The sequence below is a fragment of the Lolium rigidum genome, chromosome 7, assembly GCF_022539505.1.
Source record: "Lolium rigidum isolate FL_2022 chromosome 7, APGP_CSIRO_Lrig_0.1, whole genome shotgun sequence".
In the NCBI taxonomy this organism is placed as follows: domain Eukaryota; kingdom Viridiplantae; phylum Streptophyta; class Magnoliopsida; order Poales; family Poaceae; genus Lolium; species Lolium rigidum.
Genome location: NC_061514.1, coordinates 12666543 through 12692804, shown reverse-complemented (window position 1 = coordinate 12692804; position 26262 = coordinate 12666543). Strand labels below are relative to the sequence as shown.

Sequence of the window (26262 nt, the reverse complement as noted above, 5' to 3'; positions counted from 1 at the left end):
GTGTTTGTGTTAAATAATTTTCTGATATCAGAAATCTGAAACCATGTCGGGCCTCGGCCTGCTATGGCTGGGCTGTCACGGCTGAAACCACGCGGCGGTCTCGTCCCTACGCGTGACCGGCCCTCTCGGCTGATTCGATCGAGGAGCCCAAGGCCGAGTCAAGACGCCGGGCAACGCCGCCGCATTTCCCGCGGCGCGCGATCACGGCCGTTAACCCGCGCCACCCAGTGCGCGCGCGGGCGCGGCATTTCTCGGCTCCAGGTCTCATCGGCCATCTCTCCCCATCCCGCCGGAGAGAAACGAGGCCGGGATGGCGTCGTCGGCGGACTCGTCGCCCACGAGATGGGGCCCCAAGGAGCAGCGCAGCCTCTACCTCCGCTGGTTCTACCTCGCCGACGACGGTTCGCTACAGCATCCGTCCTCCACGCCCCCATTGTATTCGATTTCGTGTGTTGCTGAGTGTGATTGTTTCTGGTGTGGATGGAAGACGGGGACGGGCGGCTGACGGGGAGAGACGCGCTCAAGTTCTTTGCCATGTCCAACCTCTCCAGGGATGACCTCAAGCAGGTGAATCCCGGCAACCTTGTGATGCACAATTGCAGCCGTCGGTCGAATCATCCGCGTTGCTGTATCATGTGATCTGATCTACGATGATTGGTTACTGCACGGACATGACATTTTTACGACATCTCTGATACGCACATTCAAGTTCAGATCTTGCTCTGTTTTTTTTTCTGACGACGCGTATACTGAATTTTCATCTTCGCGGAGACTCTATACCTCTGTTACATTCTCAGAAAGAAAGAAAAAAAAAACTATACCTCTGTTACCAATACTTGTTTGTTGTTTGGTTCTTCAGGTTTGGGCAATTGCTGATTCCAAACGTCAGGGTTACCTTGGATTCTCGGAGTTTATGACCGCTATGCAGGTTGACACTGTTCTGTTTCATTTCTGCCTCTGCACATGTGGATATGTTCTTGCAACTGATCATACGTTAAAACTTTAAATGGGTGGGAATGTGCAGCTGGTTTCTCTGGCACAGGCAGGGCAGGAGATCAGTCAAGACACCCTTTCACATGCAGGTAGAGTTGATACGCATTACCCGTCAATTTTCATCCATGTGTCAGAACAAACCAATTCTAATTAACTGTTTCTTGCTACTTCAGATTTGGGTAGTTTGCAGCCTCCGACAATGGAAGGTCTGGATAAAAAACTAGTATGTGTACATTAATCTTTAGTTCAATTGCATCAGAAAATACTGCTGCAACAGCATATAGTACTGCCTTAATTGTTCACCCAACTTATTTTCTCTTTGATATCCTAGAAGAAAAAGAGTAATGGAAATAAGAGCGGCTCCGATATTGTTGGTATGAGTTGTTTCATTACTACCTAAGTGCAAGCCGAGCGATTCTTTTTCCATTTCATCCACAGGCTAATTCAGATTGTTATTCTTGTTGATCATGCAGCGTACCATCCGGTTGAATCACCTGTGTCAGCTAACTGGTTTAACTCGAAGTCGGGAAAGAAGGTACATCAAAGAGTTGTGTGTAGAACTGCAGATGGTTTCAGAATGTATTGTTTCTTGAAGAATTGCATGATAATTAAAATTTTCCACTTTGCAGATTGCTTTGAAATCAGTTACCTCGATCATCGATGGACTAAAGAAATCATACATTGAGAAGTTGAGGCCATTAGAAAAAACCTATCAGTATAATGACTTCGTTTCACCTTTGTTGGTGAGCCTTATCATATTGTCCTCGCCCTTGTGCTGAGTTTCTCCCGTGTTACATTTGGTTTACAACGTTTCTTTGCCTTTTCCTCTAGAACACTATAATGAATTGAGAATTTTGTACGTAAATAAGCGCCTATAACTGCGACATAGATAACGTCATTTTGTTAAATAAGCAGAAGATTACCAAACTTTACACCAGAAAATAAATGTCCAAATCTCATTCAACCTGTGTGCATTTGTCAAAGGAGGGTTCCTTTGAGCTAATCACGTGTCTCTGCTTGTGCTATATAAAAATGTGCTTGCATTCTTCATTTCTACAGCTTAATTTTGAAACTTGCATAGGCTAAGATGATAAATATTGCCTGTCTTATATTCCAAATTTACAGGCTTGACTTATAGTTTTTTTTTTGGCGCAACCTGGAGGAGCTGTGTCTTTTCATTAATCACATCTCATGTTTTTTAAGTTATCTCTTTTATAGACTAGCAGTGATTTTGATGCGAAGCCAATGGTCATGCTATTGGGTCAATACTCCACTGGAAAAACCACATTCATAAAGCATTTACTAAAGACAAGTTATCCAGGTAAGCAAAGATGGGTTGTTGTTAGGATTTGAGAATCAGTTGTACCTTTTCCTTTTCATCTCGTCATTTATTGTCTACCATTTTAATAGTATCTTTGGTGTTCTCTTTAGGTGCCCATATTGGCCCAGAGCCTACAACTGATAGATTTGTTGTTATTACCGTAAGTTCTCTATGAAAATGTCAATGTCACTCCCTGCCTAACTTTGGTTAATGCTAGTTTGCATGTTTTTAGTCCTGTATATATATACACAATTGCTGTGCTTTTGATACTCCCTGCCGAACGATGACACTCCTATTTTGATAATACACTTTTCTACTTTTGTAGTCTGGTCCAGATGAAAGATGCATTCCTGGGAACACAATTGCTGTGCAGGCTGACATGCCATACAGTGGCCTGTCATCGTTCGGAACGGCATTTTTATCGAAGTTTGAGTGTTCTCAGATGCCTCATCCAGTATACCCTCTGTTGCACCGAGTAGTTCTCTCACAAGTATTTTGTATTTTTAGAGAAAGGAACTAACAGTCAGTCTAATTTTCTTTGCCAAGTTACTGGATCATATTAGCTTCGTGGACACTCCTGGAGTTCTATCAGGGGAGAAGCAGAGGACGCAGCGCAGCTACGATTTCACTGGAGTTACATCATGGTTCGCGGCCAAGTGCGACCTTATCCTTCTCCTATTTGACCCCCATAAGCTCGACATCAGCGACGAGTTCAAGCGTGTGATCATGTCACTACGTGGACACGACGACAAGATACGGATAGTCCTCAACAAGGCAGACCAAGTTGACGCGCAGCAGGTGAATGTGCCTGCCTATTGCATGCCTTCCTCTAGCCTTCGATATTTGAGCATATTCCAGTTTTATTCGTGAAAACACCGGTGTATGCATATTTGAAGTTTTCATATCCCAAGTGGCAGCAAATAAAATATATGAGGTTATTGAAAGCAACAGATAACTAAAAGTGAAAGCAAATAAGCAATAATGTACATATTTATACTCCTTGAAGGTTCCATATCTAAGTGCCAGATAACTGAATATCTAATTAAGATATTTCAAAGCAACTGCTATATCAGGTGAGATCAGATTTATACATATTTTATTTATGAAGCTTTCCGCACGACAAGTGGCAGACGATATGGTATATCTATCCACGTAGATTGTGAGCAAATTGACAACTTCGGTTTTGTTTTGTTGAATATATTTGCAGCTGATGAGAGTCTACGGCGCACTGCTATGGTCGCTGGGCAAAGTCCTGAACACGCCAGAGGTCATGCGTGTGTACATAGGGTACAGCGTCAACCCACTGATCGATCTGAGATAATAGTACTCCGTATTTAAACAATGCAGCACCGTCAATGATGATTACACTAAACTATCTTCTTGTGCAGATCGTTCAACGACAAACCGATCCGGGAGACGGCGGCCGGGCCGCTGGGCATGGAGCTGTTTGAGCGAGAACAGGAGGACCTGATGTCCGACCTGAACGACATCCCCAAGAAGGCCTGCGACCGCCGGGTAAGCAGGCTGATCAGTATGAACCGAGATTAAAGGTTCGCTAACGTTCAGAAGTCAACTGACCGAGTTAAAACCGAGAAATGTTGGCAACGATTTTTGTTGGCAGATCAACGAGTTTGTGAAGCGTGCTCGGTCGGCGAAGGTGCACGCCCACATCATCAGCCATCTGAAGAAGGAGATGCCGGCGCTGATGGGGAAGGCCAAGGCGCAGCAGAAGCTGCTGGAGACCCTCGACGAGCAGTTCACCAAGGTTCAGAAGGAGATGCACCTCCCCGCCGGCGACTTCCCGAGCGTGGATGAGTACCGGGAGACGCTGAGCGCCTACAACTTCGACCGGTTCGAGCGGCTGCGGCCCAAGATGGTGCAGGGCGTGGACGACATGCTCGCCTACGACATCCCCGACCTCCTCAAGCAGTTCAGGAACCCCTACCAGTGAGCCAGCGACAGATGATGAGTTGATGACTGGGAGACCAAGGTAGATTTGTGATTTGTGGATCCGTAACAAGAGAGGAGCTGCATATCGGGACAACGGAATTCCTGAAGAGAATAGCCACAATGCCACTGTGGAAACCTAGAGTTCCAAAATACCATTGGGAAAACCAAAATGGCCAAAACAGCACTGCCGTTAAGGTTCTTGTTGCCAAAATACTATTGCCGTCAGATGTCAAAGGGATTCACGTTAGTCAACCTGGATAACAATTGTCAATTATTTTAGAATGGCAAAAATACCCTCATTTAGATCTACCAAATAAACTGAAACAAAATGATCTTCCCGCCGGTGGTTCTATTCTTCTCTCCTTCCGATGGCCCGACCACACATCTCCGCGCCAGCGGCGCCTCCTCCCGGCCGACCGCTTCCCGTCCTTCACTAGCTTGCTTCGCCGCCGCGACCTGATCCTCAGTGGCGCCCCGTCCCGTCCTCAGCCATGTCTCAGGTCGCTCCGCCGCCGAGACTTGCTCCTCTGTGGCATCCCGTCTTGCTCGGTCGCCCCGTCCGCCGCCCATACACGCTCCCAGCATCGACAGGCCAACGCGCTGCATGCCTGCCCAGCTCCCCGACGCGCCACCCTGTCGAGCTCGCGACCTTTTCTGGCAGCGCCCCGTGTGCCCACCCAGCTTGCCGGACGCACACCTGCTGCCACTTCCTGGCTCGGACGGCACTCTAACTTTGACATTGCTGCCGCGGAAGGCTCCACATGCTCTGGGTAGGCAAAACTACTATCGATTGCCCTCCCAAGCAAGTGCTTTGTGATGCATTGATGTATGCCGAACGACTAGTACCGTTCTTTTGTTATCTTTGGGTCCTGAACTTCATACTCTGTTGAACTATATATTATGGAATATTATGTTGTTGTTATTGCTCTTTTAATGTTGCTGAATGCTACTCCGTACTGAAATTCTGTGAAAATGTAGTTATCAAACTGCTCCCATTGAAGAGCCGGTGAATTGCTGAAATTTTGTCAAAATGCTGCAAAACTCTTTGTTTAAAAGTTATGTAAGTGTGTGGAAATGAGAGAACTATGGTTTGCAAAGAGATAAGGGCGTATAAGTCTTTTCGTGTAGGTGTTAGTCCCACTTAGTACATAGTGGTACTTTGGCATGAAAAGCTAAGTTGTAGTGGTATTTTGGCAACACTGGTTTTTTGAGTGGTATTTTGAAACTCGCGGTTTTTACTAGTGGCATTGTGGCTATTCTCTTGAATTCCTGTGGGGTTCATTCACGGGCAACTGTACCATGTCGTCTTTGTGGAAATTTCCGTGATGCGGAAGGAAAAAAAAAGTCCACAAGCGGCAACAACGTGGTGGGCGATGGTGGTGGCAGCTTCGAGTGCAACATAAACTTCGAGTTGTCGCAGGAGCCCATCGTGACGCTCTGCGGGCACCTCTTCTGCTGGCCATGCCTCTACAAGTGGCTGCACATCCACTCGCACTCCCCCGAGTGCCCTGTGTGTAAGGCCGTCGCCGAGGAGGACAAACTCATCCCGCTCTACAGCCGCGACAAGGACCGTGTCGACCATTTGGAAGGAAAGACATTTGACAAGCAATGTGCTACGATTTAGCTAGTAGTGGTGTACTTGGGATGCAATGTTCTGCTGTTTCTTTACTTATTAGTGCGTAGATCACGGCGTACAACAACATCTCATGTAACCGTATTTTCTACAGAAAATGATGTTTTGGAACAGCAGTAGCAGACCATCCATCGTTGACATGACCAAGAAAATGTTGAAGGGCAAGGGTAGGCTAGTAGAGTTCAGGAGCGAGGCGGTCACCAATGTTGTCTTTTATGTTGAACATGTAGTACACAAGACGTTCGAGGTATGGATCAATCAACATTGGTATGGACACAAGACGAACGTGAATTTCCTGTGCCGTTAGCAACATCATGCACGTCAAGAACACCCGGCCAAGACTAAAGAAGGTGGATGATCGGAGCTTACCGATGGTCCCCCGAGAGCCACGGCAAGGACCACGTCGACCATTTGGAAGGAAAGACATTTGACAAGCAATGTGCTATGATTTAGCTAGTAATGGTATACTTGGGATGCATGTCGAGAAACCCTAATTAAATAAAAATTCCTTAGGATAGATCACGTTCTAGGCAATTAATAATGGAACTATGGTCCGTGGCAGGGTCATCTGATCCTTGGCCCCTAAAAGACAAGAAATACGTAACAATTCCAAAATTTATTTTTGTTGAGGTGTGTTTGTGGCACCTCTGATTGCAGCCTGATGAAGAACAGTGACCTCCTCTTCAGTTTCCCGATGGAAAACAGCCAAAAGGAAAATCTGGAAGCCGAAGGCCCATCCAAAAGGCCTACGCCCCATCCTTCCGGCCCACCCACCACTCGGCAGCGAGAGGAGCCAGCCCTAACAACGGAAGACTGCGCCGCCGCCGCAGCGAGTCTCTTCCCAGCGAGCGACGGCGAGCGGCCGCCGTCCACCACCACCGCTGACGACTCCTGGTGCGTCTCAATCCGGCAACCGTTTCATCTCTCTAGCAACTTGGTAGATTTGCTACTTCGTTGCATTCGTCCGGAGATCCCCCAATGTATACGCGCTAGCAGTTTTGTTCTTTCGGGTCGCCGGCGTTAACGTTGCAAGCTGTAACTGACATGCCATGCGTAGTTCCTGTTGCTCGGTTTGATGGATTTGTTGCTTGATCTCGAGTTCTGATCCAAGACGAAAGCAGCTAGTAACCTATCATGATGTTCAACTCCACAAGAAGACCACCGAGTACCGACTAGGCTTTTATTTAATATTATTCTGTATATGCTTCCTTGGGTACTTCGTGCTTCTGACGCATATTTTCAGCTGTATACTGGAGTTTGTAGCATAAAATGGCCAACCAAGTATCGCCAGGTTGAACAACTGATTGAATAACATTGCTTAGAAATAACATTTCCATCACATTAGGACTGCATATAATGCTCACTCTGTTCTGTCTACTTTCTTGCTTCAGCAAGTTCGTTGCTTTTTATTGTTTCAGTTGCTGAAATTCTGTAAGCAGACACGGTAATTTTCTCGTTTTGTTAGTCCAGGATCCAGATGCTACTGGCAGAGGTGTTCAGAGCAGGAGCCTGCATCGCTAGGGTTTCTCGACATGCATCCCAAGTATACCACTGCTAGCTAAATCATAGCACATTGCTTGTCAAATGCCTTTCCTTCCAAATGGGATGCAGAAATCTGATCGGGAGGTTTTGTAGATCGTTACTTGATTGCCTGTTGCGTGGACACTTGTCTTTATATTGCGATGGCCCATGACCTTCATTTCCTTTTCTTAGTAGTGGTATAGAAAACACAATATATCTTGTGCTATGATGGCGCTTCTATTGTTTTCCAAGAAATAGTGAGCCTTTTGTGTTTTATTTGTGTAGTGTTCTGTGCCGTATAGTTTCCTACAGTTGACTAAACTGCTAGCTTACAAGTTACATCTTGCTTCTTCAGATTCAGGCTGCGAGATTTTTCGGCATTACTTCTGCACCCATTTCTCGCTTTTCAAAACGTCAGTCTCTGGACATCAGCAGCCTAAGAAGATCTTACAGCTTCAATCAACCTCGGCTCATAGCCATGGCAGCCACTCTTGCCAATGGTGATTCACACAACAGCCTTCAGAGGAACTACCAGGTTGTTGTTGCCGCTACGCGTGACATGGGCATTGGGAAGGATGGAGTCTTGCCTTGGAGGCTTCCTGGCGACCTTAAGTTCTTCAAGGAGCTTACGCTGACTACGTCTGACCCTGCAAAGAAGAACGCGGTCATAATGGGACGGAAAACCTGGGAGAGCATACCCCTTAAAGCAAGGCCTTTACCTGGTCGTCTGAATGTCATATTGACCCGGTCTGGTAGTTTTGATTTTGCAACCGCTGAGAATGTTGTTATCTGTGGAAGCATGAACTCTGCCTTGGAACTTCTAGCGTCCACTCCGTATTGCTTGTCGATTGAGAAGGTTTTCGTGATAGGGGGTGGGCAGATACTGAGGTGAGTTATCGCCTTCTCCAGGAACTTATTCTACCTGCGCTATGTTATATGTATTGCGGTACTGTTGTTGACCCTGTCTGCGAAATCGTTCTGCAGGGATTCACTTAATGGACCTGCATGTGAGGCCATCCATCTAACTGACATTCAGTCAAACATTGAGTGCGACACCTTCATTCCTCCAGTTGACTTCTCGGTGTTCCAACCATGGTGTTCATCTTTGCCAGTGGTTGAGAGCAACATTAGGCATTCTTTTGTGACCTTTGTTCGTGTGAGAACATCAGTTTCAGAATCTCATGACTCGAATGGCAAGGAATCAACCGAGCAAGATACCAAGAGTAGCAAGTTTGAAATCGAGAACTTCTCTTTTCTCCCTAAGATGATATTTGAGCGCCATGAAGAGTATTACTACCTCAACCTTGTTGATGATATTATAAGGTGTGGTGCTCAGAAAGGTGACAGGACTGGAACAGGAACATTGTCTAAATTTGGTTGTCAGGTATTTCTCTATTTTTCCTTAATATTTACTTTGATGAAAAGACAGAATGAACTTTGTCTTCCTTTTTCCTATTAGATGCGGTTTAACCTAAGGAAGAGCTTCCCCTTGCTGACAACAAAGGTATGCATCTATTTGCACTGGACTACAGCCAGGTGTAATTACTACTTAACAACACTGGGTCATTACAAGAATTGCCTCCTTTTATACTAAAGAAATAAAAATAACAATAAAGAAACAAGGGAAAACAGCGATTCGAAAATTGCATCTGTTTCCCCAGTTTTCGTATCTTCCTAGTGTATCAAACCTAGTGTCAGTGCATGCCATCTAGGTTGCTGCCGCTTTCTCTATTTTGCGATGTTTACTTGTATATCCTATCAATTATGATGCTGCTGTACTTTCAATCTTACTATAATTGCACAGCATTTTCGTGATTAAGTGGAAACTTATTGTACTTTCAATCTTAATATGATGCCTCGGTACTTTCAGTCTTACTAAGTTACTATAATTGCACAGAATTTACACAACGCTTGTACTTCATGGTTAAGTGGAAACTTATTGCATTATCTGATTTCTATAGTTATTGTCTAGTAATAGCTAGGAAGATATGTGGTGATGTATGTATTATGTGTGATGTATGTATTATGTTGCCGCTTCTGACCCTTCACGTTAAGAAGATGCTTATCCTTTCATTATTTCAGTAGTGATGATGGTGAATGCTGATATGTGGGCACTGATGCATAACAGTGTTAACGTCCTTAAACTGTGCTGACCTGCCTTGAACTGTGAATTGAGAGCTTTGGTATTCCTCTTTTGCTTTAATGAATAATATAATAGCATCTGCTCTTTACCAGAGGGTGTTTTGGCGTGGTGTTCTTGAAGAACTGCTGTGGTTCATCAGTGGCTCGACAAGTGCAAAGGTACTTCCTTCTTAAATATTTTATTGGATCAGTTTCTATCATTTCTCATTTTGTATCTATACTCAATACTTTGGTCACTTATCATGTTTATGCCCCAGGCTGTATCCACAGACTAGAATGCACCATAAAAGACTAGCGCTTCATCTTGTTGCACCATGTATATAATTGTCCATGACTAACAATTCCCATGGTTTTACATTATTTGCAAGAAAAGAATTATCGTGTCTGTCAACTTTATAAGACCTGTACACCTGCAAGATTGGGTGCATGATCTTTTGCCTTGAATGACTTTTTACGAGTCTCTGTTTCATTAGTTGCTTTCCATGGATAGTTGGTAACTTCCCCTTTTCAAATTGTTGCATTGAGATGTTAGGGAGTACCTTTACATTGTTGATTTTTTTTTATTGTGAAGTCTCATATGGTGTCTGCAAGTCTTGGAGAGGATTTTCTCAGTTAAGCTCTCAAGAAAACCACATTAACTTTACTTGCCCATTCACACAAATAGCGCAAGGCTTCCAAGCTTTTGGAAAGCTCAGACAAATATTACGTGATCCCCGGATATGCATGTAGTTGTTCTTAGAGACCTCTAATTATTATTTTTTAATTTTCTCCCTGCTTTCTAACTGAAGTAAAAGGTTTCCTTGTGTTGCTTGTTTGTGAATGTGTTATATGCTAGTTAATAAGTTGGGTGTGTGCTTTGTTACAAATTTTATGAAACATATCTGCGAGTCTAGTTTCGGTATCCATTGAGATCCTTGGGTGTAGTGATGGTCGAGTGTCCCTCCTATCTTAATTGAGACAAGTCCTATCCCTCGTATCCTGAAAGAAAGTTAATGCTACCAGTTTCGTTAGGTGTATTTGTTAACATTACCAGCACTTAAGGCAGAAACATATGTTATTAGTTTTTAATTTCTTCACATGAACTTACTGTGCTTCAGACTTCTGATTTTGGTACGATAATGTATTATTTTCTATTCATTCATAGGTTCTGCAGGAAAAGGGTATTCATATATGGGATGGCAATGCGTCAAGAGAATATCTTGACAGGTATATCTCTTGGATATAAGTGACTAAAACACAATGGACACTATTATTTCTGAGATCTGATCTACCTGGCAATATTGTGTAGCGTCGGCTTAGCAAATAGGGAGGAAGGTGATTTAGGCCCCGTTTATGGATTTCAATGGCGACACTTTGGTGCTGAGTAAGTTCGCATTGCTCCCTCTCCCTCTCATCCTCCCTTTGTACTTCTATCCCTCTTTTCTAAGCAATGACGATATATACAGATACACCGACATGCATGCTGACTATACTGGAAAAGGTTTTGATCAGCTAATCGATGTGATTGACAAGATCAAGAATAATCCTGACGATCGGCGAATCATCATGTCTGCATGGAATCCTTCAGATCTAAAAAAGATGGCCCTTCCTCCCTGCCACATGTTTGCACAAGTTAGTGTATTTGAATAATGCTTTGGTAAAATCTGAGTCCACTGTATTTGCTATGACCATTAAGAACTTTGTACTTATTAAAGTTTGTTCATTATGATGGTAAGCCTAGTGAGTTATTCTTCCCTCTAAATGTATCCTTTTCACAAGTAAATTTTAATGCTGTTGATATGCTTCACATGTGAATAGGTTCTGATTCTTGCATGCAACCAATAGATCCTCTAGAGTCTACATGCTCTTCTGCCTTTTAAACATATTTACAATGATAGACATATTTCGTGTGGTAATTTTAGAGACAACAATCATGCTGCTTACTTATTGTAAATTATGTCTTGCAGTTTTATGTTGAGAATGGGGAGCTATCATGCCAGATGTATCAACGCTCTGCAGACATGGGACTTGGTGTTCCTTTCAACATTGCATCATATTCTCTTCTGACATGCATGATTGCTCAAGTCTGTGGTATGTTCTTAATTCTTATCTCCCTGGTTACAGGACTCTGGTTAACTGCAACATGTCCAACTTAATGTTCAGTTAAAATGTTGTTTGCCGTTAATAACTTAGCAAGTGGCTGTGCATGTCACTGCGAATTTCGATTGATTTTAGGAGTAAGTGCCAGGGAAACATTTTGAGGACTTCTGAAACTCAAATGCCTTTTTTTACAGCAGTTATTCATGAATCAGTGTTAGACTATTCTCCGTAAGAGTTGCTTTTGTTTTCCCCACCTATTTCTTGCATTTAGAGGGGCAGTAGTAGTTGGGGAAGAGTCATCCTGCGAACTGTACCCTGTCTGTAATGTTGAAGATGCTTAACATCCTTGTCCTATCCTGTTTATTCATGTATCATCTGTCTATATTTGTGTGCAGGTCTCTCCCCTGGAGATTTCATCCATGTCATAGGGGACGCCCATGTGTACAGAACGCATGTTGGAGCTCTAGAGGAGCAGATCCAGAAGCTGCCCAAACCGTTCCCAGTAAGCAGATTTGAGCAAATCTATTTCATTCAAACCCACAAGATTTGCAGATAAAAAAAAGCAACTCTTGTGATGCCGTCTACCTTTTGTGTGGCTTTTGGTGCTCATACATAGTAATTTTTTATGGTGCCCGCTTCAGATTCTGAAGATAAACCCTTTGAAGAAGGACATTGATTCTTTCGTGGCGTCGGACTTCAAGCTGGATGGCTACAACCCGCACAAGAAGATAGAGATGGAGATGGCGATATAGTGGTAGCAGTTGTACTGGTAAGAAGACATGTATGGCGTTCTCCGGCAATTGTACTCGATTTAGGTCGCGTATCCAGAGTCTACAGAACTGTCTCCCCTTTTTGTTTGGAGCTCAGTGATGACTCGAGAATGTGAGTGAGAGCTGTTTGAGCAGTGCGACGTGTTGGGTTTGTGCTCGGCGATGATCGATATAGCTATTAAACTCGAATATTTAAAGAGATTGATCTGTCTGGTAACGAACGAGCTGTAGCTGAAATGTCTGTCCATGTGTCTGGTGCGTGATGTACCTTTTGAACTATATGTCCTCACTTTAAAATAGGATTTTTTTTTTACAATCTAGATTGATATTCTAGTACCACATTTCAATGAAAACACGAATGACATGTCGATACTTGAAATAAACAAGTAGTAGTAGATATAATAAATAATGTTGAAAGCATGAATTAATTCTAAAGCACGAAGATACCTTTTTAGAAAGCCCGGTGCTATTAGGCTACCAGACTACGGCCCTTCTGTATCTAGGCTTGCAACGGTGGTGTTTCATTCATGATTGCAGGTGAGGTGTTTGTGACGGCTTCTTTTTGCCCGGTTTCTGCTAATAAAATGGACAATTCCTAAAAAAAAAAATCACCGCGAAACCCAACAACCGTGGGATCGATTTCCATTATACTATAGGATAATGGACAATTCCTAATTAATGAGATGAGATTAAGTTATCGCCTCGTTTCAAAACTTTGCACCGTGGCTGCACTGATCGAGCTAGTAGCGTAGCGAGTGGTAGGTGGTGAGCTGACTGACTGCTAACAAGGTCTACACGTGACAGATGGAGGCACGGCGTCCACTCGTGTGCGTGCCTGCGCCGGAGACCATGTTTCGTTTACGCAGTCGTACTAAGACTTTGGTTGCTGATGGAATTCACAAAATATAAGACTTTCTTTGCCATGGCAACCCGACCAAACAGCACGGCAAGTGAAGTACGGAACGTTAGTAGCCAAACGAAACCAAAAGCCAATTTGGACCGGAAATGGGGAGGCAGTGAAGTGAGATACCCATGCGAGCTTTGAGAATCAATTGTTCCTTTTCATTTGCATGTCATCATTTCCTGTCAACCGTTTAATACTATCCCTGATATTACTTTTTTTTAAACATAAGGCTCTTGGTCCGATTTTATATATAAAGCCCTTATGACAACGAATAAGTCATAACATACAATACGCGTCCGAGACCGATCACACTCACACCAACTAAGACATAGATCCATAAATAAGCCTCTCAGGCAACCCATGACAAGACAAAGAAAAACAGATAAAGTCTAGGACGCCGCCTCATGTGTTGCTCTAGTCCTTGTCCTCGCCTGAAGCCGCCTAAGCTCTCGCAGCACCTCGTCCAGAAGTTCCCTGTCGCGCTGTCTGACCCGCGCTGTCTGACCAGTACCCCCCAGCTCTGCATGTGTATAGACATTTTGAACAAAGCGTCAGCCGGATGTGCGATCACTTTTCCCCTCTAGAGCTAGCTTGTTGCGTGTATTCCAAAGCATCCAACCTAACGCCACAAAGGCATACCAAGCTAGCCTACGCGAGGGCCCGGACAGGCCTTGCACTAAGGAGATGAAATCCCCGACCCCTGCCGGATTCCAATTACATGAGAGGAGTTCCCTAACTCCCGCCCACAGAAATCTCGCGAGGTGGCAGTTGAAGAAAATGTGGTCACAATCCTCCAGCACGCCACACATCGCGCAACTCCCGTCAGAGGGGCCATTGGCCACATGTTCAGTCGACGGAAGCCTCACCCTAATGAGCTGCCAAAGAAACACTCGATCTTCGGGGGAACCCTAGTAGCCCACACCTCCTTAAAGAATGTGACTGTCGCCCCTTGCGACATGCGAAGGTACAAGGAGTTTGTAGAGAAAAAACCCGGACGGCTCCAGGGCCCAAGAGACCTGGTCCTCCCCCGTGGAGTGGGGGTGTAGATCGAAAATCTTGCAGAGATTCTCCCATTCTACCACCTCCGCCGTACCAAATGTCTGGCGGAACCTGATGTGCCACCCCCTTCCGTCCTAACCCCAGCCACCGTAGCGAAGTGGTTGTCACAGTAGGCAAATAGACGCGGGAACATCAGATGTAAAGGGGCCCTCCCCGTCCACCAGTCCAACTAGAAATATGTCCTTCTCCCTTCATGTACGAGATGCTTAGCCCTAAGCTTGAAGTACCATTTGAGCTTCTGGATCGTCTTCTAGAATTGGGATCTTTTAGTCGGTACCAACAGGGAGAACAAGTCATTGTTGCTCAGGTACGTGGCTCTTAGGAGGTCCGCCCATAGACCTTCCGCATTTTGGTAAAGCTTCCAAATCCAGCCTACCATAAGAGCAATGTTCATGTTCTTCGTATGAAGGATTCCCAACCCTCCATCCTCCTTAGGTCTACACACCGTAGCCCAGTCCACCATATGGTATTTGTGTTTGTTACCGACTCCTTCGCAGAAGAATCGGCTCCTCGAGGTGTTCATCGCCCCGTGCGTTGAATCGTAGAGAAGGTATAGGCCCATAGTGAACATCGAAAGACTCGAGAGACAAGAGTTCATCAGTTCAAGTCTACCAGCCGATGCCAGGAAGAGGCCCTGCCAGGGATCGACCCTGTGCCCAACCTTCTCTGTCAGAGAGGACCAGTCCGCTACCGTCAGCCTCTTGTCGCTCACCGAGAGGCCTAGGTAACGAAATGGAAAGCTCCCTAGCTTGCAATTGAGCGCATCAGCCACCGTACTTTGCTCATCCTTTGAGACCCATGTCACAATGGATCCACTCTTGTTGAAGTTAATCTTGAGCCCCGACATATTCTCAATGCACAAGAGGATGAACTTTAGGTTTGCGATTCCCAATTGTGAAGGTTCAATCATAATCATCGTGTCATCTGCATACTGAAGGTGGGTAACTCCTCCTGGAATGAGGTGCGGCACTACTCCCTGTATGTGTCCCGCCTCATTGGCCCTCGAGAGGATGGCTGCCAACAAATATGCCATGAAGTCGAACAGAATAGGTGAGAGCGAACCCCCCTGGCGCACGCCCCTCGCGTTTCGAAAGTAAGGGCCAATTTCCCCGTTGACATTTACCGCAGTCTGTCCCCCAGTCACCAATTGCATCAGACGGTGCACCACCGTCGCTGAGAATCCCTTTCCTCATGAAATCCCAGATTGAACCTGTCATAAGCTTTCTCGAAGTCCAGCTTAAGAAGAAGACCCTGATATTAGAGCAAGTCCAACAACACCCTTATAACCACCCCTATAGCAAACATAAGGAAGAAAGAAGAAAAAACATGGCTCCAACAGCTCCCCTATAGCCTCCCCTAAATATTGGTGTCCTCAACTCAACCCCTCTCGTCCCCTATGCATTGGGGTTATGGAGTTGTCTCCTATACATGCCCAACCCATGTTTATGTCTTGTTATAAATCTTACATGTGGACTCTACATTATTAAAATACATGTAAATATGACATTGGGAAGGAATCATAGGGGAGTTGTTGGAAAGAAAACAAATATAGGGGATGAATCTTTTTAAGTGTGCCCCCTACATGAAGATATAGAGGAGAAAATGTAGAAATGTTGTTGGACTTGCTCTTACTTCTTTAGGTGCCCATATTGGACCAGAGCCTACAACCGACAGATTTGTTGTTATTACCGTAAGTTCTCTATGGAGATGTCAATGTCACTCCCTGCCTAACATTGGTTAATGCCACTTTGCATAATTTAGTCCAGTACATAGGTTCCATTCCAATTTTGATGATACATTTTTCAACCTCTGCAGTCTGGACCAGTTGAAAGATGCATTCCTGGGAACACAATTGCAGAGCAAGCTGACATGCCATAGGGTGGCTTGTCATCGTTTTTAACTGCATTTTTATCGAAGTTTGAGTGCTCTCAAATGCCTCATCCAGTATATGTTCTCTTCCACCGAGTATTTCTGGACAAGGATTTTGTGCACATGGGAGTCAGTGCTCCCTTCACTTTTGGATTTTGAAAATTTCAGATTCTCATATTTCTCTGCTTTCAAAAATTATGATATTAAATATGTAGATAGATGTGTATACGAGGATTGGAATCAAAAAAGTCTCGTCAAAAAATACATTATATTTTTGGAGATGCAAAAAAGACAAATTTCTGACAGTACACTGACAAAATATACGTACTAGTGTACTACTATTTATAGTCAGAAATTTGTCTTTTTTGTATTTGTTATCACCAGAATTTGACCGGATCAGAGGTGGGCCGCGATTGGAGATGGGCTTGAAGGATATACATGGAAAGAATACATGAATCGGCCTTATATGCAAAGTTTGGGCTAGTTTGCCCGTGTATCTGTAATATAGTAGGATACGTGTCGATTAGATAGAGTTTGGCTCGTGCCCGGTTGGGATTATTCCCACGTTAGAAAGTCTACGGACTATAAATATGTATCTAGGGTTTATGAAATAAACAACAATCACGTTCACCACAAACCAATCTAGGCGCATCGCCAACTCCCTTGTCTCGAGGGTTTCTTCCGGGTAAGCATCATGCTGCCTAGATCGCATCAGTACACGTTTATTCGTTGCTCATGCGTTGCTCGTGCTGAAGCCTTGTTGATGGCGAGCAACGTAGTTATCGTAGATGTGTTAGGGTTAGCATTGCTTCATCGTATCACATGCTTTCGTCCATGCAACCCTTAGACGTCTAGCCGCCCTTACACCTATCTTAGGTGTAAGGGCGGCACCCCGCTTGATCATTATTTAGTAGATCCGATCCGTTATGATTGCTCCTTGTTCTTCAAGGATTAGTTTAATATCTGCATAGTTAGGCCTTACAAACGGGTTGAAGGATCCGGTGGCGCGTAGGGTGTAGTTTGCTAGCCCTAGACGAGGATGTTCGGGGATCAACTTCATGTTGGTTTTTAGGCCTTGTCTAGGGTCGGTTTACGATCACCGTGCGTGGCCGCCGAGCTCAATCACGAGTAGGATATTCCGATTATGTGGTGAAAACCCTAAATCGTAGTAGGTCGTTTTAGCTTTATTTTGATCAAGCAGGACCACCATATATTCGTACACCTCGTACGGATCATGGGTGGATCGGCTCCTTGAGCCGATTCACGGGACAACTCGAGAGCCGATCGAGGCTCGTATTTAATGTTTACGTGTATGCCATGCGAGAAACTAAGCGAGGCACATCCAACACCTTCCCGACCGGGTATAGGTCAGGTGGCACGCCCTTGCACCGGCATCGGACGTGCGTGCCGAGTCTTTGCGGGCCGTCGCTCGGAGGGACCGGGGCCGGCCCGCGGTCCCGGGAGCCTCCCGGCTCTCTTGTGTTGCCCGTCGCTGCTCGCCGGTGGGTTTCTGACCGCAACACATTCGGCACGCCCGGTGGGACAATCTTCGACATCAACCGCATCGCCATCTACATCCGAGATGGCGGAAGGCACTCCGATCACGTACAAGGATCCGACCGAGGAACTCAAGAAGAAGTATGACGAGGTCAAAGCAATCCTCGAAGCCGACCTCATCGGCTCTTTTCACGAGAACCCGCTCACACGGCATCGAGGTGGAAAGGGTTCTCACCTGAAGGCGCGCTCGATGGAGTGGACCTGTCCGCCCCGTCAGAAGAACGCACCAGGTCTGCGTCAGGAGATTAACTTCATGGTAGCTCATTCGTTGCACCGCCATTCTGAGAGCCTGGTGAACACTTTGGAGCGTGTCGCTCTTCGGGTGATCCAGGAAATCATGAGGCATCAGTACTCTCCGTCAGGACCAGCTCTAGGGACTCACCAAGGAGAGATGCCACTCCGAGTCCCGACCACCGCTGCCATTCGCGTTGGCAGCGCCGAAGTGCCGAGTTCACCGGCATACGTCGTCTACAAGATCGGTGGTGACCCTAGTGACTACCGGTTCTTGCATGAGGCGCCTAAGGAGATCCCTCACGGATACACGTGCACATACGTGCCGGACTGCGATGGATCGGGCACTCACAAACCGGATCGCAACGACGGGGACTTCGAAACAACGGGGAGGAACTTCGGGGACAAATCTTGAGAAGCAGACGTGGCTAGCTAAGTACGCCACCCCGATAAACTTCCAGAGCCCAACTCCTGCAGTTGGCTCAGAGCTTGAGAAGCAAGCGTGGCTGGCTAAGTATGCCACTCCGGCGAATCTTCAGAGTTCAACTCCTGCGGCCCGGCACCGCGGATCGGATCGATACCATCTTGAGAGACCGAGTTCGGCATGGTGCCGAAAAGGAGGGCAATCGGTTATTCCAAGCCGTACCCCAACGAGTACGAATTGATCCCACTTCCACCCAAATATCGGCTCCCTGAATTCTCCAAATTTAGTGGATCGGATGGTTCCGGCTCAATCGAGCATGTGAGCCGATATTTGGCACAGTGGGCACGATCTCGGCATCGGATGAGCTGCGTGTGAGGTTTTTCGCACGATCCCTCACGGGATCGGCTTTCGGGTGGTACACATCGCTGCCACCGGACTCAATCCGGACTTGGAAGCGGTTGGAGGAGCGGTTCCACATGCGGTATCACTCGAGGCTTCCGAGAGCGGCATTGCCGATCTAGCACAAGTGCGACAGAAGCGCGGAGAAACGGTGTCAGAATACATCCAGCGCTTCGGAACCGTTAGGAACCGATGCTATTCGGCTCGTGTGAGCTGAAAAGAAGCGATCGAGTTGGCGGTGGTGGGTCTCGCATCACCGATCAAGGACGTGGCCTCCCAAGCGAGTACCCTTCAACGGCGCACATGGTGCGAAGGCTGTCATCATATGAGCAGCGCCACCCGGATGTTTACCGGGATAAATTCAAACGTGCGGTGGTCCTGGTTGAGGCGGATGAAGACGAAGGCTCTGCGGGAGATCAAGAGGTAGCGGTGGGCTGAATGGACTCGGGGGCAAGCCCCGTGTCCTGCAAGTGGGTTAAGCCACAAGGTCCTCCAAGAGGGTTTGACTTCGACGTGACCAAAGCTGAGCAAATTTTTGACCTCTTACTTAAGGAGAAACAGCTAAAGGTACCCGAAGGCCACAAGATCCCCACGGCGCGAGAGCTGAACGGAAAGCCATACCGCAAGTGGCATAACACGTTCACCCATGCCACCAACGACTCGGCGGGTGTGGCGGCGGCGAGGTCCAAATGGCGATAGAACAAGGGCGTCTAATTTTCAGCCAGTACGCCATGAAGGTCGACACACACCCCTTCCCCGTCGTTAACCTCGGTGGAGTGCACTTACCCCGGAGGGTGCCGGCCAAGATTCTCGTTCAACATCAACATGGTAGGACCCGGGCACCACTGCGGTAAGAACGGAGACGAGGGCAGCTGCTCTCATAGCAATGACACGAAGGAAGCCGTTCCACGCGATCGGCTCCGGCACGATGGCAAGCGCTACATCACGAGAGGAGAAGTGAGGAATGTGCGATATCGGCGACCTCTCTGCGATCACCTCCTCAACAAATATGTGAGTCAATACGACTGACGCCGACGATACAACAGCGAGGACGAAAGAAATCGTCTGGCTAGGGACGCCAGGAGACATCGTCGGCATGATCGCAATGAGGAGAGATATGAGCGCCACGCCAAGGAAAAGTCGAGAGAGCAAGACGACGTGGATAGGCACTTGGACTGTCCCTTCTTCGGTACTACTGCTGGGATTCGGGAATGAGCCGATTGCCTACAATCGGCAACCGCCCGAGAATGTAGACAAAAGAAGAAGGATGCAGCTAACGTGTCCGTGTTCAAACGTCTAGGGCCTCTCCCGCCTCGGAACAAACATGCTGAGTCCTCTCGGGTAGAAGATCTCGAGGAGTTAGAAGACGATGATGAAGAAGAAGAAGATAAGTACCACCAGCCAAGGTGGTGCCCTGATGGACTCAGCCGTTCCCAAATGCGTAGGGTTCAGCGACTACGTGGTTTGGAGGAAGCCGAAAGGTTATACCTGCGCACGTTAAGGAAGGCGCGGTCTGATCTGGCCGCGAAAATTCAGCAAACCCTGGACGAAGAAGGTCGGCCACAAAGGAAAGAGTGGAGCCCCAGACAAAAGAAAGCCGATGATGAGACATCGGCTGGCACAAACATGGTGTTCATCCTTCCGACGGAGTTTAGTGCTCCGAGATTAGACGAAGCACCTGTGGCGCAACTTGATCTGCGGCCCACGGCCGGTTATCTTTGAGAAGCCACGAGAAAGAAGCTACAGACACCTGAAGGCCTTGTACTTGCGAGGCTATATCAATGGGCAGCCTGTCAACAAGATGTTGGTGGACACCGGAGCGGCAGTCAACATTATGCCTTACTCCATGCTTCGTCGGTTGGGACGCTCTAGCTCGGATCTGATCAAGACCAACGTTACATTGAGCGATTTCAACGGCCAAGCATCTGACGCACAAGGTGTTCTGAACGTGGATCTGACCGTAGGAAGGAAAACCATCCCTACGACGTTCTTTATTGTCGATAGCAAGAGCACCTATACTGTCCTGCTAGGGAGAGATTGGATCCACGCCAACTGTTGCATTCCATCCACGATGCACCAATGCTTGATACAGTGGGATGGAGATGAAGTAGAGGTCATCCACGCAGATGATTCAGCCGCGATTTCAACGGCTGGCATGAACGTTTGGGAGACAACAGGCCAAGAGCCACTCTCGGGCATCAATTTGAACGATCGCGAGCGCATCGACGTCACGAAGGACGGGGTTAGGCTGGTCTTATCCACCGGCCCGACCGTTTAGCAAGAACAAATCTATGGATGAACGTGGCGAGGCCGATCCTTGTGATCGGCCCCAAAGATCTATGGACAAACATTGCAAAACCTTCATTGAGCGATTCAATCAACATGGAGGCCGATTCCAGACAATCGGCCAAAATTATCTTCACCATACGTTCCGCCTATGTTCAACGTCGATCTAATGGGCAACGGTTTTACGTCGGCTGATGAGCTGGAAGAAGTCAACATTGGTCCTAACGGAGTCGACGTTCAAATACGGTGCCTTGGCTAACTACAGAGCCGATATCCGCAGTTACCTGGCAGAATCGACTCGGGGGGCACCTAATCAGATGAACATGTGCGATACATGTGCAGGAAAAAGTATTGGGGGCCGATAGAAAAATCGGCCAGTAAAAAAAAAATTTCTCACGATGTACAGCCGATGCACGGACATCGACTTTAGAACTAAGGAACAAAGCCGATGCACAACCATCGACTCTAGTACAAATTACACAAGATCTACCAGCTGCGTGTTCAAGACGCGGATTTCGACCAAGTCGGCCTTCAGTTCAGCTTCGAGGCCTTCTTCCTTGAGGGAGTGAACGATGAGCTGATTTCGTTGCCCGAACCTTCTCTACGAGAACCTCCAACTCTTTGCGCAAGGTCGCCAGTTCAGTAGTGAGGCCAATGGTGGCAAGTCTGGTTGGCTCTGCGTGGTGGATTTCTCAGATTTGCTCGAGCTTGGGTCCATTTGTCTGAACTGTGCGTCCTCACCGCTATTCTCGCCTTGACTGAGGCTCGGGGGGCAGCTGACCTGGTAGATGCTCTGTTTTTAGAAGCCGATTGGGGTGTCATCGGTTGGTCCTGCGTCGCAACCTTCTTCAAAGATGGTGAGTTCTTGCAGAAGAGGATCACTGGAGCTGGTGGGAGGAATTTAAGGGCTCTCTTGAAGGCAAGGGGTCTTCTACATTATCCACCAGATCTCAAAGTCATCAGTCGAAGAGTTGAAGGATAGATTGTGAAAGACCGATGCGTTGCCATCGGCTCATTGAGCATTGGCTAAGTGGACAATCGGCAAAGTCAGTATGAGGGGAAATCGGCTAAATTAGCTTAAAGGAAATCGGCAAAATCAAATTGGGGGAAATTCTTCATTGATAAACAGGATTTCTTACATAAAGAGCTGATTGCTCTCAAAAGGAAGTACTAGGGGATACATTGCCCCATCTACTACTACTGATCCTATGCTAAGGGTCCTATCTACGGGCCGTCGCTGCCCTCGTTGTCGCCGTCGTCGCCGTCGGCGCTACTCCCGGCGGGCTCGTAGTCGCTGCTGCAGCGGCCGCCGGCAGGGCCCTCATTGTCCTCGTCCTCCTCGTCAGCGTCGTCGTCGTCGCTGTCGAAGTCGCTGAGGTTCCCCGGCCAGGGGCAGAAGCGCTTGGCCGGCGGTTCGTCGGAGGAGGTGTCGTCGTCCTCCTCCTCCTCCTCCTCGGAGGAGGTGAAGTCATCCCAGGAGAAGCGATCGTCATCGCTCTCCTCCTCCGTTTCCCTGTCGGCAAGGAAGCGGAGGTCACTTTCCCCGTCGGTCGAGGACTTGTCGTCCTCAGACCGGACGGAGAAGTCATGACTGGACTCCTCCCCGGCTTCGATGGCGCGGCGGATGTTGGCCGCATGGGCCTCCTCCGGGTCCCACTCCGGCGTCGGCTCGCGGGAGGAGGAGGATTGGGTGGAAAGACCCGATGAGGCGGAGGAGGAAGAAGACATGGTGGCGCGGGAGGGCTTTTGGAGTGCTAATGCGAAGGGGATGAAGAAGCAAACTGTTTGGAGCGGTTAAATAAAAGGGGATATAGTGGAGATTCAATGCCACGGCAGTTTCCGAGGAAGTGGTGCCCAACAAAAAAAAATTGCCAGGTCACGCGGAGAAGTGGAAGAGGCAAGGCATCATGATGAAGGATACTGCGACGGTTCTGCTCTGCCACGACATGACCCGACGAAGAAAAAGTAGAGTGATTTTGGAATTGTCATTTCCAAAACCAGGGGGGCATGTGTTATCACCAGAATTTGACCGGATCAAAGGTGGGCCGCGATTGGAGATGGGCTTGAAGGATATACATGAAGGAATACATGAATCGGCCTTATATGCAAAGTTTGGGCTAGTTTGCCCGTGTATCTGTGATATAGTAGGATACGTGTCGATTAGATAGAGTTTGGCTCGTGCCCGGTTGGGATTATTCCCACGTTAGAAAGTCTACGGACTATAAATATGTATCTAGGGTTTATGAAATAAACAACAATCACGTTCACCACAAACCAATCTAGGCGCATCGCCAACTCCCTTGTCTCGAGGGTTTCTTCCGGGTAAGCATCATGCTGCCTAGATCGCATCTTGCGATCTAGGCAGTACACGTTTATTCATTGCTCATGCGTTGCTCGTGCTGAAGCCTTGTTGATGGCGAGCAACGTAGTTATCGTAGATGTGTTAGGGTTAGCATTGCTTCATCGTATGACATGCTTTCGTCCATGCAACCCTTAGACGTCTAGCCGCCCTTACACCTATCTTAGGTGTAAGGGCGGCACCCCGCTTGATCATTATTTAGTAGATCCGATCCGTTATGATTGCTCCTTGTTCTTCAAGGATTAGTTCAATATCTGCATAGTTAGGCCTTACAAACGGGTTGAAGGATCCGAGTGGCGCGTAGGGTGTAGTTTGCTAGCCCTAGACAGGGATGTTCCGGGGATCAACTTCATGTTGGTTTTTAGGCCTTGTCTAGGGTCGGTTTACGATCACCGTGCGTGGCCGCCGAGGCTCAATCACGAGTATGATGTTCCGATTATGTGGTGAAAACCCTAAATCGTAGTAGGTCGTTTTAGCTTTATTTTGATCAAGCGAGGACCACCATATATTCGTACACCTCGTACGGATCATGGGTGGATCGGCTCCTTGAGCCGATTCACGGGACAACCTGAGAGCCGATCGAGGCTCGTATTTAATGTTTACGTGTATGCCATGCGAAACTAAGCGAGGCACATCCAACACCTTCACGACCGGGTATAGGTCGGGTGGCACGCCCTTGCACCGAGCATCGGACGTGCGTGCCGAGTCTTTGCGGGCCGTCGCTCGGAGGGACCAGGGCCAGCCGCAGTCCTGGGAGCCTCCCGGCTCTACTGTGTTGCCCGTCGCTGCTCGCCGGTGAGTTTCTGACCGCAACAGTATTTTCCAAAATACAAAGTATTTTTTAATGGGACTTTTTTGACTACACTCCTCGTGTCTAAATCTATCTACATATTTAATGCCATAATTTTTGAAAACATAAAAGAGCAAGGTTTTGAAAATTTTCAAAAATCCAAAAGTTCAAGGAGCACTTGTGCTCATGTGCACATGGTACTTTCCGAGTATTTCTTCACTATTTTTTTATATTAGAGAAACTATATAATAATCAGCTTCATCTTCTTTCTCCAGTTATTGGATCACATTACCTTCGTGGACACTCCTGGAGTTTTATCAGGGGAACCCAGCGCAGCTACGACTCCACCGGAGTTACATCATGGTTCGCGGCCAAGTGTGACCTGATCCTTCTCCTATTTGATCCCCATAAGCTCGACATCAGCGACGAGTTCAAGTGTGTAATCGGGTCGCTACGTGGACACGACGACAAGATATGGATAGTCCTCAACAAAGCAGACCAAGTTGACGTGCAGCAGGTGAATGCGCCTGCCTATTGCCATGCCTCCCTCAATATTTGAGCATATTCCTTTATTCCTGAAAACATCGGGGTTGGAGTTTTCATATCCCAAGTGGCAGCAAATAGAATAACTAAGCTGATCGAAGGCAACAGATACCTAAAAGCGAAAGCAAATAAGCAAATAATGTACATATTTATACCCCTTGAAGGTGTCATATCTTAGTGCTAGATCACTGAATATCTAATTAAGATATTTCAAAGCAGCTGATGCTTGAGGTGAGATCAGATTTATGCATATGTTATTTATGAAGGTTTTCGCATGGCAAGTGGCAGCAGCACATATGGTATCTATCCACGTAGATTGTGAGCAAATTGACAACTTCTGTTTTTGTTTTGTTGAATATATTTGCAGCTGATGAGAGTCTACGGAGCGCTGCTATGGTCGCTGGGCAAAGTCCTGAACACGCCAGAGGTCATGCGTGTGTCTGTACAACTCACTAATCGATCTGATGTAGTAGTGTTATTTAATTACGCAGCATATTCAATGATGATGATTACACTAAACTATCTTTGTTTGTAGATCGTTCAACGACAAGCCGATCCGGGAGACGGCGGCCGGGCCGCTGGGCATGGAGCTGTTTGAGAGAGAAAGAGCAGGAGGACTTGCTCTCCGACCTGAACGACATCCCGAAGAAGGCTTGCGACCGCCGGGTAAGCAAGCCGATCAGTCAGCATGAACAGGCATTATTTTCGCCAATGTTCAGAAAAGTCTCGGTACTCCAGTTGAAACCAAGAAATTTTGCAACATTTTTGTTGGCAGATCAACGAGTTTGTGAAGCGTGCTCGTTCGGCGAAGGTGCACGCGCACATGGCCAAGGCGCAGCAGAAGCTGCTGGAGACCCCCGACGAGCAGTTCGCCAAGGTTCAGAAGGAGATGCACCTCCCCGTCGGCGACTTCCCCACCTACAACTTCGACCGGTTCGAGCGGCTGCGGCCCAAGATGGTGCAGGGTGTGACGACATGCTCGCCTACGACATCCCAGACCTCCTCAAGCGTTCAGGAACCCATACCAGTGACCGGGAGACAAACGTACGATACATTTGTGGATCCATATCAGGGAGGCGCTGTATGCCAAAGTGATCGCGATTAACCGCTTTCTATACAATATGCATCTCTCTTTAACATTGAAAGGCATAAGGATGTTACTGTTGCTAATGTTTTATCGCATTTGCCGCTGAATATTACTTTCCGGTGGGCTTTTACAAGAGATAATTGGCTTTGTGGCTGAATTTGGTAGAAAGATTGATGGAGATTAATTTGGTAAATGAACCGGATAAATTTTCATGGCGCCTAACCACTTTTGGAGTATTTTCTGTAAAGCATATGTATGCAGACTATATGAATGGGCATACTAGATTTTTACGAAAATATCTTTGGAAGCTAAAAGTACCTTTGAAAATTAAGGTTTTTATGTGGT

General features: G+C 46.9%; 2 protein-coding genes and 1 pseudogene across 3 annotated transcripts; all 3 read left to right on the top strand.

Moving 5' to 3' along the window:
• Positions 1–518: 518 nt before the first annotated feature.
• LOC124677016 (EH domain-containing protein 1-like) lies at positions 519–4309 on the top strand. Its single transcript, XM_047213020.1, has 14 exons — positions 519–567; positions 860–928; positions 1025–1082; positions 1167–1216; positions 1325–1367; positions 1467–1528; positions 1623–1736; positions 2212–2314; positions 2425–2474; positions 2640–2768; positions 2861–3112; positions 3522–3601; positions 3703–3829; positions 3936–4309. The coding sequence occupies exons 1-14, from the start codon at positions 535–537 to the stop codon at positions 4263–4265; spliced, it is 1500 nt and encodes a 499-aa protein (XP_047068976.1). The 5' UTR covers positions 519–534; the 3' UTR covers positions 4266–4309.
• A 2998-nt stretch (positions 4310–7307) lies between these two features.
• Positions 7308–12650, top strand: LOC124672258 (bifunctional dihydrofolate reductase-thymidylate synthase-like). Of its 2 annotated transcripts, XM_047208518.1 has the most exons (11): positions 7308–7440; positions 7780–8306; positions 8403–8802; positions 8878–8922; positions 9654–9719; positions 10705–10766; positions 10849–10923; positions 11006–11171; positions 11507–11630; positions 12035–12141; positions 12281–12650. In XM_047208518.1, exons 1-11 carry the CDS (start codon positions 7375–7377, stop codon positions 12389–12391), a joined length of 1749 nt encoding a protein of 582 aa, XP_047064474.1. In that variant the 5' UTR covers positions 7308–7374; the 3' UTR covers positions 12392–12650. The 2 variants fall into 2 exon arrangements, with proteins under 2 accessions (XP_047064474.1, XP_047064473.1); XM_047208517.1 differs by lacking the exon at positions 7308–7440 and having other exon boundaries at positions 7600–8306.
• Positions 12651–15382: 2732 nt separating this feature from the next.
• On the top strand, positions 15383–25861 carry LOC124670910 (annotated as a pseudogene).
• Positions 25862–26262: the final 401 nt, after the last annotated feature.